This window comes from Rhinatrema bivittatum, chromosome 2 (assembly GCF_901001135.1).
Source record: "Rhinatrema bivittatum chromosome 2, aRhiBiv1.1, whole genome shotgun sequence".
Classification (NCBI taxonomy): domain Eukaryota; kingdom Metazoa; phylum Chordata; class Amphibia; order Gymnophiona; family Rhinatrematidae; genus Rhinatrema; species Rhinatrema bivittatum.
In genome coordinates, this window is record NC_042616.1 from 295,577,653 (window position 1) to 295,596,099 (window position 18,447).

An 18,447-nucleotide genomic window follows, 5' to 3' on the forward strand; every position below is an offset into this window, starting at 1 on the left:
CAGGAAGGGGGGTGTCGCGATTTTAATAAATAAAAATGCAAATTTTCAAGTTTCCAAATCCATAGCGGACCCCGAGGGGAGATATGTTCTCCTCCTAGGAACGTGGAATGGCAGACCAGTTACCATCTGTAATGTATACGCCCCGAATGAGTACCATCATGACTTTTTTGTGACCCTATGTAACCTACTACAAGTGCATAGTCAGGGAACGGTGTACGTCATAGGTGATTTTAACTGTGTGCATGAGGCGACCTTAGATAGAAGTGCTGCCCCAAAACCGACCGGAGAAGGACGGAACAGCAACTCCCAAAAAGGCGTGGCATTCCTTTGTAAACACCTAGCGCTCCTGGATGTTTGGCGCACACTCCACCCCCAAGAAAGGGACTACACGCACATCTCCCGTTCTCACAACACACTCTCACGCTTAGACTATATCCTCGTCTCTAAACCGGATTTTTTTGTTGTACTCACTGCTGAGATTGAAGCCCTAGTGGTCTCAGACCACGCCCCAGTCTCCATAACCACTCAGAACCGTCTCATACACATAAAACCCGACTGTGGAAGTTCCCTGCTTTCCTGCGCGGGGACGCCCAGTTTAGGGAATTCCTAAAAAATAAATGGAAAGATTATGCTCACCACAACGGGCAGCACGAATCTACCCCGCAGCTTTTCTGGGAAACCGCGAAAGCGGTGCTTCGAGGGGAAATGATTGCATACGTACATTCACGCAATAAGCGGATCAGTCAGTCCATTATAGAGTTAGAGGCCCTCTTACACCGTGCAAAAAAAGCCTTAAATCGACAAAATTCGGAGGAACACAGAACTGAGTTTTATAGCATCTTGGGCCGATTGAACACACTCTTAGACGCTAGAGCGCAGTCGTACCTCCAGAAGGGGAAGATATCTTTCTTCAAATACGGGAACAAGCCCAGTCGCCTGCTGGCTAACTTAATAAAAATTAGGAGACATAAATCCACCATTGTCCGTTTGCAAACTCCCGCAGGTAAGGATACTTCCAAGCCACAGGAGATCCGAGAAATATTCCGACAATTCTACAGAAATTTGTATAAAGCAGAGACTGAGGGGGGAGAGGTAGCCGAAGACCATTTCTTCAGGGATGTTGCCCTACCTACCCTGTCAGGTTCCCAACTCCTCTTTCTGAATCGCCCGATCCAGTCGTTTGAGGTTACGCAGGTTATTTCAGCCGTTCAGCCCGGAAAGGCCCCGGGCCCGGATGGCTTTTCCTACGACTTTTACAAAATACTTGAACCCTTTCTTAGCACACCCCTGACGGAATATTTCAGAGATGGGCTAAAACAGGGAAAGTTCCCTACACACTTTAATGAAGCTCATATTATAGTTCTCCCCAAACCAGGGAAGGACCCGGTGAGCCCCGCTTCTTACCGGCTGATTTCCTTATTAAATTGCGATCTAAAAATTCTAGCAAAAGTTTTAGCAGAGAGACTAAAAGTCCTCCTTCCACATCTAATTTCGCATCATCAGACAGGTTTTGTACGGAGGCGAAAACCAACTGGGACCATTATAAAGTTATTAACCGCAATGTCCCTTTGTCAAGCGCAAGGCACCCCAGCTTTGGTGATAGGCTTTGACTCAGAAAAAGCTTTTGATCGGGTGGCTTGGCCATATCTTTTTTCCGTCTTACAACGGTTTGGCATACGAGGCGAATTTTTGCACTACATCGCATTGTTATATCAGAGTCCCACCTCCCGCATATGGGTGAATAATGAGTTATCAGACACTGTAGACCTACAGCGAGGGGTGAGGCAGGGCTGCCCCCTGTCACCTCTATTATACATATTAGCATTAGACCCCTTGCTACGGAAAATCGACGGGTGCCGGGAGGTGAAAGGTTTTGGGGCCCAAAACATGTATTCAAGTTGGCCGCCTTTGCGGACGATTTGCTAGTTTACATAACACAACCGGAGCTCTCCCTTCCAGGGTTACTGGGCATCTTAGAGCAATATGGAAATTTTGCGGGGCTGAAGATAAACCATACCAAATCCGAGGCTTTAGATGTTACTGGTACACTACAATCACACTGGCCCACAGCCTTTCCTCTTAAATGGGCGTCTGACACTTTAAAATATTTGGGTCTATTCATACCTAAAACGATGTCCCAATTTTACCAGGTGAACATACACCCTCTGCTGCGTACGTCTCAAGCCACTATGAAGAGATGGTCGTCCCTTCCCTTATCACTGATGGGGCGTATACAACTTTTCCAAATGGTCCTGCTCCCTAAGTGGCTGTATATACTCCAACTGGCCCCTTTGTGGATAACTAATAAGGACCATCATCAGTTTCAGCGAGCCTTGCGCTCTTTTCTCTGGAGGGGGAAAAGGTCTCGTATACCCATGGCGGCTCTCATGACACCCAAGGATGGGGGAGGACTGGGGTGCCCCAACCTCGTCTGGTATAATCTAGCATGTAATATGCGTCACGTCAAAGATTGGCTTTTTGCACTAAATGTTTTTACCCCATGCTCTTTTCTATCAGAATGGTATGGGGTATCGTCTTTAAACCCTTTGCTACAAATCCCCACCCAGTTGATACCTTCTTTTATTAAAGAGCAGGTAGTATGGCAGACGTGCAGGCAGGCATGGCAGCTGCTCTGCAAAATAGGACATGTCCCGAACCCCCTTACATCAAATCTTGCCATTGCTGGCCACGATTTGTTTCCTCCGGGGAACAGTAGTAGAGTCTTTCAACGATGGAAAACTCTGGGGTTAACATACATCTTTGACCTATTTGATGAGCAAAAGAGGGACCTATTATCTTTCCCGTTCCTTCAGCAGCAATATTCCCTACCAGGGGAAGATATCTTTGCATACACCCAGGTTACACATTTCATACGATCAAAAAAGGTTCATCTTACTGATACGGTGGAGACTCGAAAAATGAGGGACATGCTGCATGTGGGCAAAAGACAGAAGGCCTCGGTTTCCTTTTTCTACAGAGAGCTTATGGGTTTTATAGATTCCAGCCCTCTCCAACCCATATATGCTAGATGGCTGAAGTGGCCTTTGTTTTCGTTAACTTTCACTGAGTTTGTACGATGTTTCCATGATTTGCCTGCACTGTCAGAAAATGCGCTGTTACAAGAACTACAGTACAGATTTCTTTGGCTCAGTCACATTACACCTCAGCGCGCCTACCAAATGAAAATTGCACAGACACCTCGTTGCCCTAAGTGTCACATGACCGAGAGTACCTACTTCCATTGTTTTTGGGAATGTAGAGAGGTGTCCACATTTTGGAGGCAGGTTCGTTGCATGTGTGGCCGTCTATTGAAAAGAGGTCTACCTCCAGATCCCAACCTTTGGTTTTTTGGCATGGATGATTCAATGCCCACCCCCTTATCTGAGCCGGAACGATTTTTTATATTACGGGCGGGGTTGGTGGGGAAACAGGTTATCCTGGCAAATTGGTTAAACCCGGAATCTCCAAGCCAGGAACATTGGTTCAGGAAGATGGTGCAGTTGTGCTCCATGGAATATGCCATTTTGACGGCTGCGGAGCCAAAGAGATCTGTACGTATCTCGTTAATATGGACTGCTTTCACTGAATATCTTCGCCCTAAAGTGTGCCACAACGTGGATCCGTGGGGCTGAGGCTCAGTTTTTCTTTTCCTGTCTACCAGATCTGGAGAAGCCATGCCAGTGGACGGGCACACCCGACGTACAGGCAGAGGATACAGGAGCTTATCGCACTAACGCTTATCGTGGTCATAGACTCATCGCGAAACAGGCTGGACAATACCATATGGGAGGGGGGAGGGACGGGGAGAAAACTGTTATGGGTTCTTAGTTTTACTGGTAAAGTTGTTTCATGTACTTGAAAAATGTTAATAAACAGAATATAAAAAAAAACAAAAAAAAAAAACCTTTCAAGTATCTGAAAGTCTGTATCATATCACCTCTGCTCTTCCTTTCCTCCAGGGTATACATATTTAAATTCTTCAATCTCTCCTCATAAGTCATTTGATGAAGACTATCCACCTTTTTGGTCGCCCTTCTCTGGGCCGCCTCCATCTTGTCTCTGTCTCTTTGGAGATACGGCCTCCAGAACTGAACACAGTACTCCAGGTGAGGCCTCACCAAGGACCTCTACAAGGGGATAATCACTTCCCTTTTCTTACTTGATATTCCTCTCTCTATGCAGCCCAGCATTCTTCTGGCTTTAGCTATCACCTTGTCACATTGTTTCGCCGACTTCAGATCATTAGACATTATCACCCCAAGGTCTCTCTCCTGCTCCGTGCACATCAACCTTTCTCCCCCCATCGAATACAGTTCATTCGGATTTCCACTCCCCATATGCATGACTCTGCACTTCTTGGCATTGAATCTCAGCTGCCATATCTTCGACCACTCTTCCAGCTTCCTTAAATCCCGTCTCATTCTCTCCACTCCTTCTGGCGTGTACACTCTGTTACAGATCTTAGTGTCATCCGCAAAAAGACAATCCTTACCTTCTATCCCGTCCGCAATGTCGCTCACAAAAATATTGAACAGGACCGGTCCCAACACCGATCCCTGCGGTACACTGCTTAAAACCGCTCTCTCTTCATTCATTCCTTCTCAAATACTATCCCCGAGGAGGAGAGAGAATTTTAAGCCAGACACAAAAGCAGATCCCCTCCCCAGGCCTATGGAAATACTCTCTTTTTCAATAATTTATTTAAAATCTTTGTATGCCATTCAAAGTAGTGTACAAGAGTGAACAGTTCAAAATTACAAAATGTCAAATTAGGCATGAAAGGCCTATACATATACACCCAGGAACAGATATTCAGCTGATAATGAAGGGAACAGGCATTCAGCTATTTGAGTGATTGGAATAAAATATTGATGCCTCATTAACAAGCTGAAGAAGTACCATCATGTCTTGAGGAGATCCCTGATGCAGAACTTTGAAACATAGTACTAAGTCAGGTTTTCTTCCTTGGATATTCCAAGATTAAGAATTTTGAGCTCTAAAGGGAATGCTGAACTTTGAAGGGAAGTAACCTTGAACATAAACTGTTTTAACTGCATAAGAGAAGTTCCAAAAAATATCTAAAATTTATGAGGGTACTCTCAACTTTGGACAGATGTTCATAAATAACCCATTGATATATGGTATTGATAATCCTTCACTTCTCACAATGATGCTTGCCCAACAAGCAATATGTCTACAAAGAATACATTCATAACTCGACTCTAGTCTATTTCCTGTAACAGATAATCAGCAGCCAGCAAATCACCACACTCATCCATGCGGCCAACATTCTCATTATTCATGTCATGCTACGTTCAATGTGCTCTATTTACTACCCAGTCCTGAAACTGCCCCACATCAGGTCGCAGTAATTCCATCTATGTCATAGCCATCCCTGACTGCCAGTGGTTAGTCGGCTGCGATTTTATAATCATGATCCTTGCTCATGCTAACACCGACTGAGCTGCTCCCATCCCAATAAAGCATTCAGGCAAGAGTGACCTGGGAATGCCAATGGATCCACAAAGCTTCCTCTCCTAATCCCCAATCGTACCCACCTCGTACGATTTGGTCTCCAAATCTTTGATATAGTCCTCGGCGTCAGGCATGGTCTTGTAAAAGGCCATGTTCCGCTGCATCATCTCATCCTCGGGGTTCTTCAATAGGAAGGTGTGAGCAGCCGCAATGGCTTTTGGAACATTGCCAGACTAACAGGAAAAAAAAAATATCCACAGACATCTTTAAAACCATTAAAACAAAAACAAAAGAACAGAATAGAATTTTGCAGTTACACCACACTTTGCCTGCTCCTAAAAAAATATTTAATCATGCTTCCATAATGTAGGAATCACACACTTAAAAAAGGTGCCTTTCTGCTGCTGGCTAATACTGTAATAAGTCCCCAGTTGATGAGAATATATGTCTTGTAGAAACAAAATTATATCTTTGTTGGGATGTGCGTTCAAGCTTTTAATGACCAATGAAACGTACCTTTTTTTTTTTTTTTTTAAACTCTGAGAACAGCATATGGCAATGGCATTGGCATTGAAAGCACCACTCAGAAAAGTGGATTTGCATATAGATGTACTCGGAGCTCAATATTTTGTAGGCCAGTTAGTGGATAAGTAATTGGCTAGTTAGCCAGATAAACTTAAGTCAATATATTCAGCGGAATAAATGTCCTGCTGAATATACTAGCCTAAAGTTATCCAGCTACATCTAGCTGGATAATGTTAACCACCCTAATGGCCAGCGTTTGAATATGGCCAGTTAGGCCTGAAGTCAACTGGCTTTGTGTGACCAGACAACTAGCTACTTAAAAGGATCTCTTCAAAAGATATCCCGCTAAGTCCTGATTCCCAGCTCTCCCTCCCACCAACACCACCACAGAGGTCCTAACCCACCTGCTTGTCAGGACCGCATTCACCCCAACCTCTTGTAAATGCAAAAATGATAACGATATTGGTGTTGATTGCGTCTGCCACTCCCCCTATTATTCTGATAATAATGCTGGAAGCGCCCGGGATTGCTTTGTACTACGATCCTGAGATAGAAACAAGGAGGGCTGTGATGCAGGTACAGGAAGGGAGGGAGGGCTTTGGAGGAAGGGTGGCAGCAAGGCAGGGGTGTTTGTCAAGGAGACAATTTCTTTTAGGTATAGGTAGAGGAGGAGGAGGGAAGGCCGGGCCTGGTCATTGGCGATATCTTTTTAATTTTTAAATTTCAATGGGTTGGGGGTCCTGGCCAATGGATGGGTTGGGACTTTTGTGGTGGTGCTGGGGGGAAATCGGGATGGGAGGCCTGCAACTGTGTTTTGTATTTTTTTTAATCTAAGGCGTGCTACTTAACTGGATCTCTTTTGAAAATGTCTGCTTAATGCACACAAGGCCAGATAACTATAGGAAAAGAACAGAAGAGTAGCACATTAGAGACAAATATGAAAAAGGAATAATTATGAACACTATCGTAAAAGAAATTGGTACCACTAAAATAAATTAACCAATTTCTTTTACAGTCGTGTTCATTATTCCTTTTTCATATTTGTCTCTGTAATGTGCCACTCTTCTGTTCTTTTTCCGTTGATTGTAGTCACTGGCCTCTGTTTCTTGCTCCAGATAAACTACAGGCCTGCTCTGAAGCAGGACTAAAATTATTCAGCTAGCTTAGCCAGATATAGTTCAAAATCAGTAAAGTTAGCAGATAACCCCTCCCAGAAACGCCTCTTTTTCATCTGGCTAAATTATAGCCGGATAGGTGGCTGAATATGGCAAAACTTGCCATTTAGGAAGAGAACTTGTTATCCCTCTAAATGGCTTTTGAATATTGACCTCCCCATCTTCACCACCTTGCCCCCAGTGGTGAAGTGACATCTTCCCTCCCCGGTCCCCGCCTACTCCGCCTCAAAGACAGAGACTATTTTTAATTCTTCTCCGCCCCCCGTACTATCCTTTCCTAGCCTGAATGCATCACCTGCAGGACATATCCAAACCTTGGGTAGCAAAGTCCAGATGGCCAACAGCACCCAGAAATAAAACAAAATATTGGACCACCATTTTTCATCTGCAGGCAGGCACATTAACCTCAAGTGGCAAGGTAGTGGACAAGCACATGACAATTGTAAAAAGTTATGTGGTCGCCCTTTTCCACCATCACACAGTCAAATGACTGTCACGCTTCAAAAAGGGACTTCTGTTTTGCTTTAACTCTGTCGGCACAGAGGCCAAAGCCAGAAGGCACACTGCTGCAGTGCAGAGCGCTTCTGAAGAGGCCAGCGGTCAGCCCGCAGCAAGAGCTCCCTTCCTGAAAGTCTGCTGCGAAAGCAGCCACCCAGGAAACAGCCGCAAGGCTGGGCATCCATTCACAAATCACTGGCAGGCAAGGGATGCAGGGAGCAGGCATTGTGGGTTTCCCCTGTGCACAAATAATGCTGGTCTTGCACTGATGTTTTTGAAATCTTTTATTTACTTATTTATCCATTCTGGGATTTCCATTTGATGATATAATTAGAGGAAAGAAATGCTTCAGAAACAACACCTGTGCTGATTTTCTTTAAAGCAGTTTGTAGGGCTTTCCAGATTTTGCAGTCAATAACACAGTCAGTTTATGATCTGACGAAATGTGCTGCAGTCCGCAGCAGCTCCTATCCAAGCAGCAGCGCCAGCAAGTCTGGCGCTGCAAATATAACATGGGGGGAATCTGCAGGCCAGGCCGTGCGCAGCTAGGGGGGGGGGGCGGAGTTAGCCAGGCGGGAAGCAGGGTCCAATGATCGTTGGACACGACTGCTTCCCAGCATTCAAATCCAGCCGGCAGAGGGCGTTTCGCGCCATTTACCGGTGAAGCAGCAAGAGTCAGCAGGGGCCTTACTTGTTGTCCCACCCACCCACCCTATGTTGCGGTTAGTTTCGAGGAATGTTGTTATGGAAGTTTGTTTACATTGTCGCAGTTGAGGCGGTAAACCTCAGCCCAAAGGGTCTATGTAATGGGGCAGTGATATGGTGGTAGGGATGGGGGGGGGGGGGGAAAGCCTCGTGTAGTTGGGGGGGCTGCTACACGGGAGGACCTGAGAACTACGGGGCTAAAGTTCTCGGTGTGAGCTTACTCTCGCTGGTATGAGGCGGAGTAGGCGGGGACAGGGGAGGGAAGATGTCACTTCACCACTGGAGGCAAGGCGGTGAAGATGGGGAGGGCAAAATTTTTGGTGGGGCGGTTGGGGGGGGGGGCTGTTAAAAGTTATATTTTGTAAGGGCTCGGGTTAAGGTTGTTTGCATTAAACTGCGGCCAAGTTAAATACCACTACTGTGTCTGGTGTATCATTGGGGAATTGGGACTACAGGTGCGCGCAGTATTCCATCCCTATGTTAGTCTGCCAACATGAGGAGCCAGGGACGCGCTGCTCAGGTCCTGCAACATAAGGAACTGGAATGCTACTGCCTCTGAAGTGCTTAAGTGGGTGGCCCCACTTCCCTGAGGAGCAGGAGGGCTCCTGCCACGGTCTAGTAAGGTTATAATAACATGAACGGATTTCCACATTCAGTGGATGCACCCTCTCCTCCCCCAGCCTACCTAAAAGAGGAAGAGATATGGTGCTGCTATAGCCCTGCCAGAGAGAGAAAAGGTGAGAATAGAGAGAGGGAGAAGAAATGAAAAAGTGAGTTGAAGGACTAAGAGTGAGATTAAAGGAGAAGAAAAGCTGGTCTGGCAATGAGAAAGAGGATGATGGAAGATTCAGAGGGGAGTAATGGGGGCGGGGGGAGGAGGAGGTTGGGAAGGAGGACATGGATTAATAAGAGATGAGGGATGAGATAAATCAGAAAGTTACACAGAAGGAAAAGGATGAGAAATGAGATGCACGGAACTGACATAGGGAGAAAAAAAAATATTAGAAAGAGAACTGGAGGGCATTGGGAATAGGGTAATGCAAACTGGAAGGAACCACTAGGGAAAGAAGTTTCGGTAAGGCAGACAAAATGAAAGTCGAGACGTCCGAGCATAGGATGGGGAAAACAAACCCCACAGCAAAGGTAGAAAAAAATATTTTATTTTTGCAAGTTAGATGTTGGTTTATTTAATTCTGGAATGTTTTAAATTGTAACCAGAATGTGCACCTTGTGAACTGAATTAAAATGTGTATGTTTAGTAACTAAAATAGCACGGCCTTGCTTCACATTTACCATTGTGCTTGCAGCCTGCACAGCCCCGACTCCTTGGGGCCCTCCCCTTCATTTGCCCAGACTGGAGGACTTCCAGGAGGAGAGAGGATGCAGGACTGGGCCTATGGAACCCACGAAAATGACCCGTGTCCCCTCGGAGATGGGATACTTAACAACACAGACCAAACGTCCACGCCTACATTTATCTGCAAAAAACTAAACTAAAATTTCTCTGCCTATATTTGGTGCCCTAGAGCGGCGGGCACTTATCCTTTCCATCGTCCCGAAGCTCTTTCTTTTCTAGCGACAGAGGCGGCGGCGGCCGTGAGACTTCGGGACAGCCGGCATTTTCGACGGCAGGCGGCAGTAAAACTTCGGCTGCTCTCTTTAACTCTCTGGGACGTGGCAAAAGCAACTCGGCCTTCCCCCGCCTCCTCCTCCTCCCCAACAGGCCCTGACTTTAGCCGAGCGGCCCGAGCCCATAGAAAAGCCACTTGTCAGGACGACCTGCTCGGGGGGGGGGGAAGCCACTTGTCAGGATGACCTGCTCGGGGGGCTTTGCTGACCGGCAGCGGGCTCCTCACTTTTTACAGAAACGCGCTCAGGAGACTCCAGCCCTGAATGCAGGGATTTCTCATCCACGTGCAAGCCCCCTTCATCTCTCTCTGTCCCCCATTACTGTATAGAGGAAGGGAGTGGAGGGACAATCGGCCCCAAGTGAAAGTTTCCGGAGACCCGATCATGCACGCATTACCGGGAACTTTAAAACATTAAATACAAGGGATCTCGCCCCGTGCCCGGGTGGTCCCCGGTACTCGCCTTGAAGTAGGCGTACTGCAGGTACTTGTAGGGCTCGCGCTGGCTGAACTCGCGCAGAGTGGGGCGGGCGGGCTGCGTCTGGCGGAAGGCGGGGAGCCCCTGCTTGCAGCGCTTCAGGCACTGCGCCCGCCGCAGCAGCTCGCCGAAGACCTGCAGCTCGGGGAAGCCGGAGAAGCGCTCCGCGGCGGCGCCACCTTCCCCGCCGCCGTCCGCGGGCCGCCCCGCCGGCCCCCCGCCCAGGCTGCAGTTGAGGTTGCAGAAGGCCTCGCTGTCCTGCAGGAGCCGGTGCAGCCGCAGGCTCATCTCCAGGTAGGTGACGCTCTCCGTCCACTTCTCGCCCGTGTACTGGTCCAGCGCGTACTTGTAGGCCGACTCCAGGGGCATCAGCTCGTCCCGCGGGAAGCTGCGGAAGCTGTAGCGCTCGTACTGCGCCCCGACCAAGCCCGCCGCCGCCCACCACCACCACCAGAGCAGCGCCGGCGCCATGCCTCGATCCGTCCCCGCGGCGGCAACACGTAAGCCCAAAGAGGCAAGCAGCAGCAGCAAAAGTCCGAAACCCGTCCGAAGAAAACTTCGAGCCCCGCCGAGGGAGGGGGAGAGGGGCAGCACTTCATTCGCTGGATCTTAGGCAGGAGGGGGGGGACTGGCTCTCCTCTGGGGGTCGCTGTCATTGGAGGAATATCCCTGTAAGAGGAGGAGGAGGAGCGGAGGGGGATCCAGAGCTAAAGCTGTGGAGCTTTCGGAGCTGGAGTGCGATATAAAGCAGTGCGAGATGCTCGCAGCACAAGGAGGATCACTGCCCCAAGCTTGGCAACACCCGGCCCCGAAGCTCTCTCGCACTGCTTTATATCGCACTCCAGCTCCGAAAGCTCCACAGCTTTAGCTCTGGATCCTCCTCCGCTCCTCTTCTTCCAGGGATATTCCTCCAATGACAGCGACCCCCGGAGGAGAGCCAGTTTTCGACGCGCTATTACCCCTTACTGAATAAGGGGTAAAGCTAGCGCATGGAAAACAGGCGTCCAATCGCTGGTTAACAGTGCGCTCCGGCTGTACTGTATCGGCCTGTTAGTTGGAGCCATCGTGCAGTATTCGAGAAGTAAATCCCAAACCTGCTTAAATATAAAGCGCTTGCTAGCTCCGCACTGACAGAAAATTCCACTTATTAACTTCAGACTAGCCTACGGTGCCTTCCGCTATTTTTTAAGTGATGGCCCGCTCCCTCCACAAAGAACTACAAAAACGACGGCTCCCTATCTCGCAGACTCTGCCGTGCCTGCCAATCCCCAGTTCCTGCTCGGCCGCGGCCAATCAGGTGAGCGGGATGGACGGGAGAGGAGGAAAGTAGGCGGAGTTTTCTCGCTTTCCCTGCTTTCTTCTAGGTCTTGCTCCTGCCTGGCGCCAATCAGCTGAGTCCTGCCGGGTGGAGGGGCGGAGCTTGTTGTTTCCTCGCCCAAGCAGTCTCCCAGTTCCTGCTTTTACAGGGGGGTGGGAGGGGTTATCTGCTTTGTCACCTGATCACCAGTTCAACCCTGTTTTTTTTGTTGCTGGTGCTACCACCGGCACTTCTGGCCATGGCTCCGCTGCCCCAGAGCTTGCTTGTGCTGCTGTTCCTACTCGTTTCTCTTGCGGTGAGTGCCGCTGCGTTCCCTCTGATCTCTGTCTGCGTCGAGGGGTTGGGGGGTACAGCCTAGCACTTTCATCTCTCCCTCAGACAGCACACGTGCAGCTGTATGGCACCCTCCGCCCATAGACGGCACATAAGAATACACAGGGGTGTACCTGCAGTGCGGTGTCTCTACTCGGCGGGACTGCTGCTATAGATGCTTCATTCTTAGGGGTTTCCGTCCTGAAAGAAATTATGATTTATTATTGTGAAGCTCCCTGGATCTGTCTTTCCGGCTGTAGTGTTAAACCTGGTGGTGGCACTTTATGGAGTTACGCGGCAGCAGCTTTTGCTTTATTACCGATTGATTTTAGTCTCGTGATCATGAGTATTGCGCGTCATGCTACTCAGGAGACAAACAGCCCCTTACTGAGGGCCTGATTTAGTAAGACTTTGTGATCAACAAAGAATAGGAACAATAAAGCATACTAAATTTAGCACTGAATGAGATTATCAAGGCTAGAGGCTACATCAAGTATTTTTCCTATTTATTTTGGTACCATTTTTCCTGTGGGGATATTTATGCATCATCATCATCATCTATTGCTTGTTCCAGATAGAGCCATCCAGCAGTATAAATATTATTGTTGTTTACAGTACTTTAACACAGGTACTCGTGACCTGTCGACAGGCAGGCACTCAGCCTTTGCTCCCCTTACCCTCCAATGCCATCAGATTGGTGAAATTTGAGCAAACAAGGGCAGAAGGTATGTTGCAAAAGACTTAAAGTCTGGAAACTTCAGTACAATGGTTTTAGTCAGAAGTTGTTGAAATAGTGTATTGTATAACCAAAGTTAGTAAATACAGGTATTTTAAACAGAAACCATTTATTCAATATAAAAATTAAGTAAATATGATTGTATAGCAGAGCTCTGTCCCCTGACATGGGACCATGGTTTGCAGGAGCTGCATTGGGAGGAACACTTTCTAAAGGGTAATCTGTAAGCACAAATGGGCTGATGCAATATTGGCACGTGTTATAGGGGTGCCCGCTCCCTTAATTCACCTCTTCGGGGCTCCTAATGCTACATGCAAATGAGCTGCCGTGGTAAAAAGGAGGCACCAGGGGAAACTGCGTTCACTCAGGAGAGGTGGTTGTCAGCCACTTAAGAAAATGGACGCTCAATTTTAGAGCGTCTGCTTCCCTAACCTGACCACCCACATACTTTATTTATCTATCTATCTATGTATTTATTTATTTTGGGGGGACATTTCTAGCTCTTTTTTTTTTTTTTCCTTCCAACTTAATATTGCCATGATATTTGGGCTCCTCGAGACTTAATGCCAGCTTCAGAGCTGGCATTCATTTTTGAGGCTTTTTTTTTGCAGGGATGGAAGTCACTAAAATAACAAGAAAGGGTATCTGATGGCGTGATGTAGAATGAGTGAAGCGAAGATTGGAGTCACATTGGTTCAATCACTCAAGAAAAGTGTAAAATTGGAGGATGGAGCCAGACCATATAAAAAAATGTCAGCAATAAATTGCAACCAAATAGGGATAAATAGTTTTTTGTTTTTTTTTTTTAATTTATGTTTATTAAATTTTCACAAATTATTACAAAGTCATTTACTTTGCACAGAAACAAAGAAAATTATTAACAAAAATACATTAATTTCTATAGAAACAAATCATTTTTAACCTAGACCACTATTTGTGGGAGTAGGAAATAGGAGACCAATAATATAAAGGAGCATAAAAGAAGAAACAGTGAAACAGCATTAATGTACACCCACCTAAATTAACTTATCCCTGATTAATGGGACTTACTTGAGGAGAGGAGGCAGAGAGCATCCTTTTGCGTGAATCTATGAACCTTTTTAATTGTTCGGGGCAAAAATAAACATAAATTTCATTATTTAGTTTCAAAATGCACTTACTTGGAAACTTCAGTTGGAATGTTGCCCCCAATGCTCGGGCTTCCTGTCCTCCTCTCCTGTGTTGGTCTGCCTAGGTCAAGGAATATCTGTATAAATTGCCCATGAAAATTTTAACCCCTAAATTCTGAAAATAGCTACGCATTACAGAACTGAGGTCTGGTTCATACACAAATGTAACTAATAGGGTTGCTCTTTTTCCACAATTTCCATTGTGGAGGATTCTAGAATTTTGTAAATTCAATTGAGAACATTGAACATCTCCTCCTCTCACATTTCTAAAGGGAAGGAAAGAAACCCTATTAAATGATAGTAATTTATCTAGTGGTATTTTTAAGACCTCAGTTAGATATCTCCTTAATGTCATCCTGGGCTGCTCACCATAACTTTAGGAAAATTGAGAAGTCTGAGATTAAGACGTCTCGGACGATTTTCCATTAATTCAGTTTTTTTTATTTAATACCAATTGTTCTTGTATTATTGTGGATTGTACTTCCAGCCCTTTTTTTGCTCCATCTTCAAGCCCTTGAATACGCCTTTGTTGCTCTTCTAGTTTGGTATTACAGTCTTGAGTAAGATTATCCACTTTTTGTACACAAGCAGATATTTGAAGGGAACACTTTTTTGTACATCTCTGATCCTAGCCGTGCTGCAAGCTCCCAAATGGAATCTAGAGTCACTACTGCTGGTTTAATATAGGGATTCTGCATTACGACTGAGTGAGGTAAAAGTTCTTGTGCAGTAGGGACCCCGTTCTCCAAATTCGTCACGGAACTTAAAGTTCCAGGTTCCCCTGTTGTTCCCTCCACTTTGCTAGAAGCGCTCACAGGCTCATTGATTAGCAAAGCAGTTTCTGGGGGTTCCTGGAGGATTGCTGACAAATATTTCCTCAGGGCTGGGGGGGGGGGGGGGGGCCTCAAGGTGACCTCCCCGGATGAGATGGAGGCTCCTTCTCCAGCCGCCACATCGATGGGGATATTTGCCCCTTCCATTTGTGAGTGGGTTGCTGTGCACTGCGGGATTGTCCGCTGCCCTGGAAGGATCGTTGGAGTGGAGGGATAAACTCCGACTTTCCCTTTTCTTTTTGAGGGCATAACTTATGAGGAAAATATAAGAAAAGAAGCTTATCCAGGGCAGAGCAGTCTCAGCTTGTACGTAGCTTCCAGTCTCCTTTTTCCTCAGAGAGGGAAAGCGTTAGGAGAACATCAGCCTTATCTCCTTTCTTTGTTGTTAGTTCTCTGAAGATTGTTTTTCAGTCATAGCCATGCTGGGTCTATGAACTTAACTCTCTAATCCCTGCTGGCCTAAACAAGGAAATTGAATGGTCTGCTTTTGTTTAGTTAATTTTTGCACAAAAAATATTATAAACATTTTTTTTTATAAATTATTAAAGATACTATTTCTTTATGTAAGTTATACATAAATACCATCGAGCAGTGGTTAAGTCATAGCAGACTTAAACTTAATACTAAAAAAAAAAACTGAGTTTCTGTTACTTAGTAAATAGTCCACCGCCTTCAATTACATTAGGAAATGAGGTTATGGAAATTAAAAAAGTTGCACGTAACTTGGGAATACAAGTGGACTCTAAGCTATCGTTAACAAATCATGTCTCTCATCTAGTAAAAACCTCTTTCTTCAAATTGCATACTTTAAAAAGGTTAAAACCACTTTTGTTTAAATCTGATTTTCAAACAATTCTGCAATCCCTTATATTTTCTGGATTGGACTACTGTAATAGTCTATTCTTAGGTTTGTCCGATTCTACTCTAAAACCACTACAACAGATTCAAAATACTGCAGCCCGTTTATTAACAGGCTTGCCAGTGAGGCACCATATCACACCCATCTTATCTGAATTACACTGGCTTCCAATTAAATATCGTGTTAAATACAAGGTTTTATCATTAATTCATTCACTAATTCATAATCCCGATTCAACATGGTTATGTTCCACGCTAAGGTTATATAAACCAATGAGAAGTCTTAGATCTGCTAATAAGAATTTGCTAGATGTTCCTACAGTGAGATTAGCGAGATTGAATTTAACCAGAGAAAGAGCCTTTTCGGTGGCGGGTCCCTTACTCTGGAACTCACTTCCTAATATGCTGAGACAAATTGTGAATCACACCGAATTTAAAAACTCAGTAAAAACGCACCTATTTAAAGAAGCGTTTGGGGATTCAGGCACAGGAATTTATAATCAACCTTGAAGCGTCATACACTGTTTTTTCTATCTGCAGATATGTAAAGAAGCGCTCGGGGATCCAGGTACAGGATCTCACAATTACCCTTAAACCGTCACATACTGTTTCATACTATTTACAGTTAACATCAATGTAATGCAGCAAATATTATCTAGAGGACATTAGATCTGTTCTCTCTAGTCTGATTTTTATTCTTCTATTTCTGACTTAGACTTAGACGCTGAGGCGCCATGTTGTGATCCGTTTAGAGACGTATTAAGTTGTCCGGATAAGTTCGCAATTCTGTATTTTTTGATTTATGAAGTTTTGGAATAGATGATTTTGTTGACGAGTAGGGTATATAATGTTAGAGTAAAGATGGTTCACCATGAGAAATTGGAGGAGAGGGTGTAGTCCTGTAAAATGTGTGTGCAGAGTGATTGTGCTTGTTTTTATTTTTGTATTTTAGGATCTGAGAATAGTGCCGTTAATTAATAAAAAAAAGATTTCCCCTGAAGAAGACTATTCAGTCGAAACATGGCCCATGTCAGGTTTTGAATGATTTACAGTGCGGCTAAATATTCTTTTTAATTTTAATTTATTAGGCTGATATACACTATGCAGCAAAAGATGCGATAATAAAATTGAGTATTTCAATAAAAGAGAAATGGTTTTGTGGAATGTTCAGAACAAGAGATAATAAATGACTATATGAAATTCGCTGAGAAGGCTGAATACTGCCTGCGGCCCATTGCGGGCGAGAGACAGCAGATTATAAACTCTTGAGCATAAGCATATGATATTGTCTCTTGGTTGGAATTAATTATTGGCAATAGGATTACATTCTATTTCCCTCTCTGTTTTGCTTGTATATTGAGAGATTATTAAGAGAGGAGGTGCTTCTGTATTGTGATCAATGGTATATCTCTTACAATCATCTTCAGTGAATACTGAAGCAAAGAATTAATTTAGTTTGTCTGCTATGGTTTTCTCATCCCTAAGAGCTCCTTTTGCCCCTTGATTGTCTAATGGTCCAAATGACTCCCTCACAGGCTTTTTACCTCAAACGTACCTGAAAACATTTTTATGAGGTTTTGCTTCTATGGCAAGCTTCTTTTCAAATTCTCTTTGCCTTCCTTAACAATTCTTTATATCTGACTTGCCAGTGCTTATGCTGTTTCTTGCTTTCTTCATTCAGATCCCTTTTCCATTTCTTGAAAGATATTCTTTTAGATATTAGAGCCTCTCTCACCTCACATTTCAACCATGCCGGTAATCATTTAGCCTTCTTTCCACCTTTTCTAATGTGTGGAATACATCTGTTCTGGACTTCCAAGATGGTATTTTTAAACAACATCCATGACTGAGCCAAACTCTTAACCTTTGCAATTGCTCCTTTCAGTTTTTTCCTAACCATTTACCTCGTTTTATCATAGTCACCTTTTTGAATGTTAAATGCTGTCATAGTAGACTTCTTTTTTGCACTCCCCTCCAGTTAAGTCAGATTTGATAATTTTGTAATCACTACTGCTAAATGGCTCCAACACTGTTACCTCTATCACCAAATCCTGTGTTCCGCTAAGGACTAGGTTTAAAATGGTTTCCCTTCTTGTTGGTTCTTGTACCAGCTGCCCCATGAAGCAGACCTTTATTTCATCTAGGAACTTTACTTCTCTAAAGTGTCCTGATGTAAAATTCACCCAGTTAATACAGGGGTAATTGAAATTACCCATTATTGTGCTGCTGATTTTGTTAGCTTTCCTAATTTCTTTTAGCATTTCATTGTCTATTAGTTCATTGTAGACAGGTGGACGCTAATATACCCCATTGCTATTTTATTCCCCTTTTCACTTGGGATTTCTATCCATAAAGATTCAACATTGCATTTTATTTCCTGCAGAACTTTTTATCCTGTTTCACTCCAAGCTCTCGGTAACATATAGCGCCACCTATCTCCATTTTGAGCCATCCTATCATTTTGATATAATTTGTACCCTGGTATCACAGTGTCTCATTGATTATCCTCCTTCCACCAGGTCTCTGAGATGCCAATTATTTCTGCCTCTTCATCCTGTGTTGTACGCTCTCATCTTAGTATATCTCTCTGCATTTGTTTGAGGTAGGTTAGGAGGAGGAAGATTCGGAGAAGGAGAGGAAGACAACAGAGTCAGCGGCGGATACAGAAGTCCGATGACAGCTAAGTGAATATACACAAACCAAACAAAATAGCCAGGCCTGAGCTGAAAAAAAAAGC

The 18,447-nt window shown here is 44.9% G+C and overlaps 2 protein-coding genes across 2 annotated transcripts in view; one reads left to right on the top strand and one right to left on the bottom strand.

Moving 5' to 3' along the window:
• CRTAP (cartilage associated protein) overlaps positions 1–11,180 on the bottom strand; it is a 56,206-nt gene extending 45,026 nt beyond the window's left edge. Inside the window, exons 1-2 of the mRNA XM_029589649.1 lie at positions 10,470–11,180; positions 5,559–5,708 (exon numbers count right to left, since the gene is read on the bottom strand). Coding sequence (XP_029445509.1) covers positions 5,559–5,708; positions 10,470–10,955 — 636 coding nt within the window. The 5' untranslated portion in view covers positions 10,956–11,180. The remainder of the gene's footprint in view (positions 1–5,558; positions 5,709–10,469) is intronic.
• Positions 11,181–11,955: 775 nt separating this feature from the next.
• Positions 11,956–18,447, top strand: part of GLB1 (galactosidase beta 1) — a 110,551-nt gene continuing 104,059 nt past the window's right edge. The window contains exon 1 of the mRNA XM_029589648.1: positions 11,956–12,097. Within this exon, the coding sequence (XP_029445508.1) occupies positions 12,041–12,097 (57 nt within the window). The 5' untranslated portion in view covers positions 11,956–12,040. The remainder of the gene's footprint in view (positions 12,098–18,447) is intronic.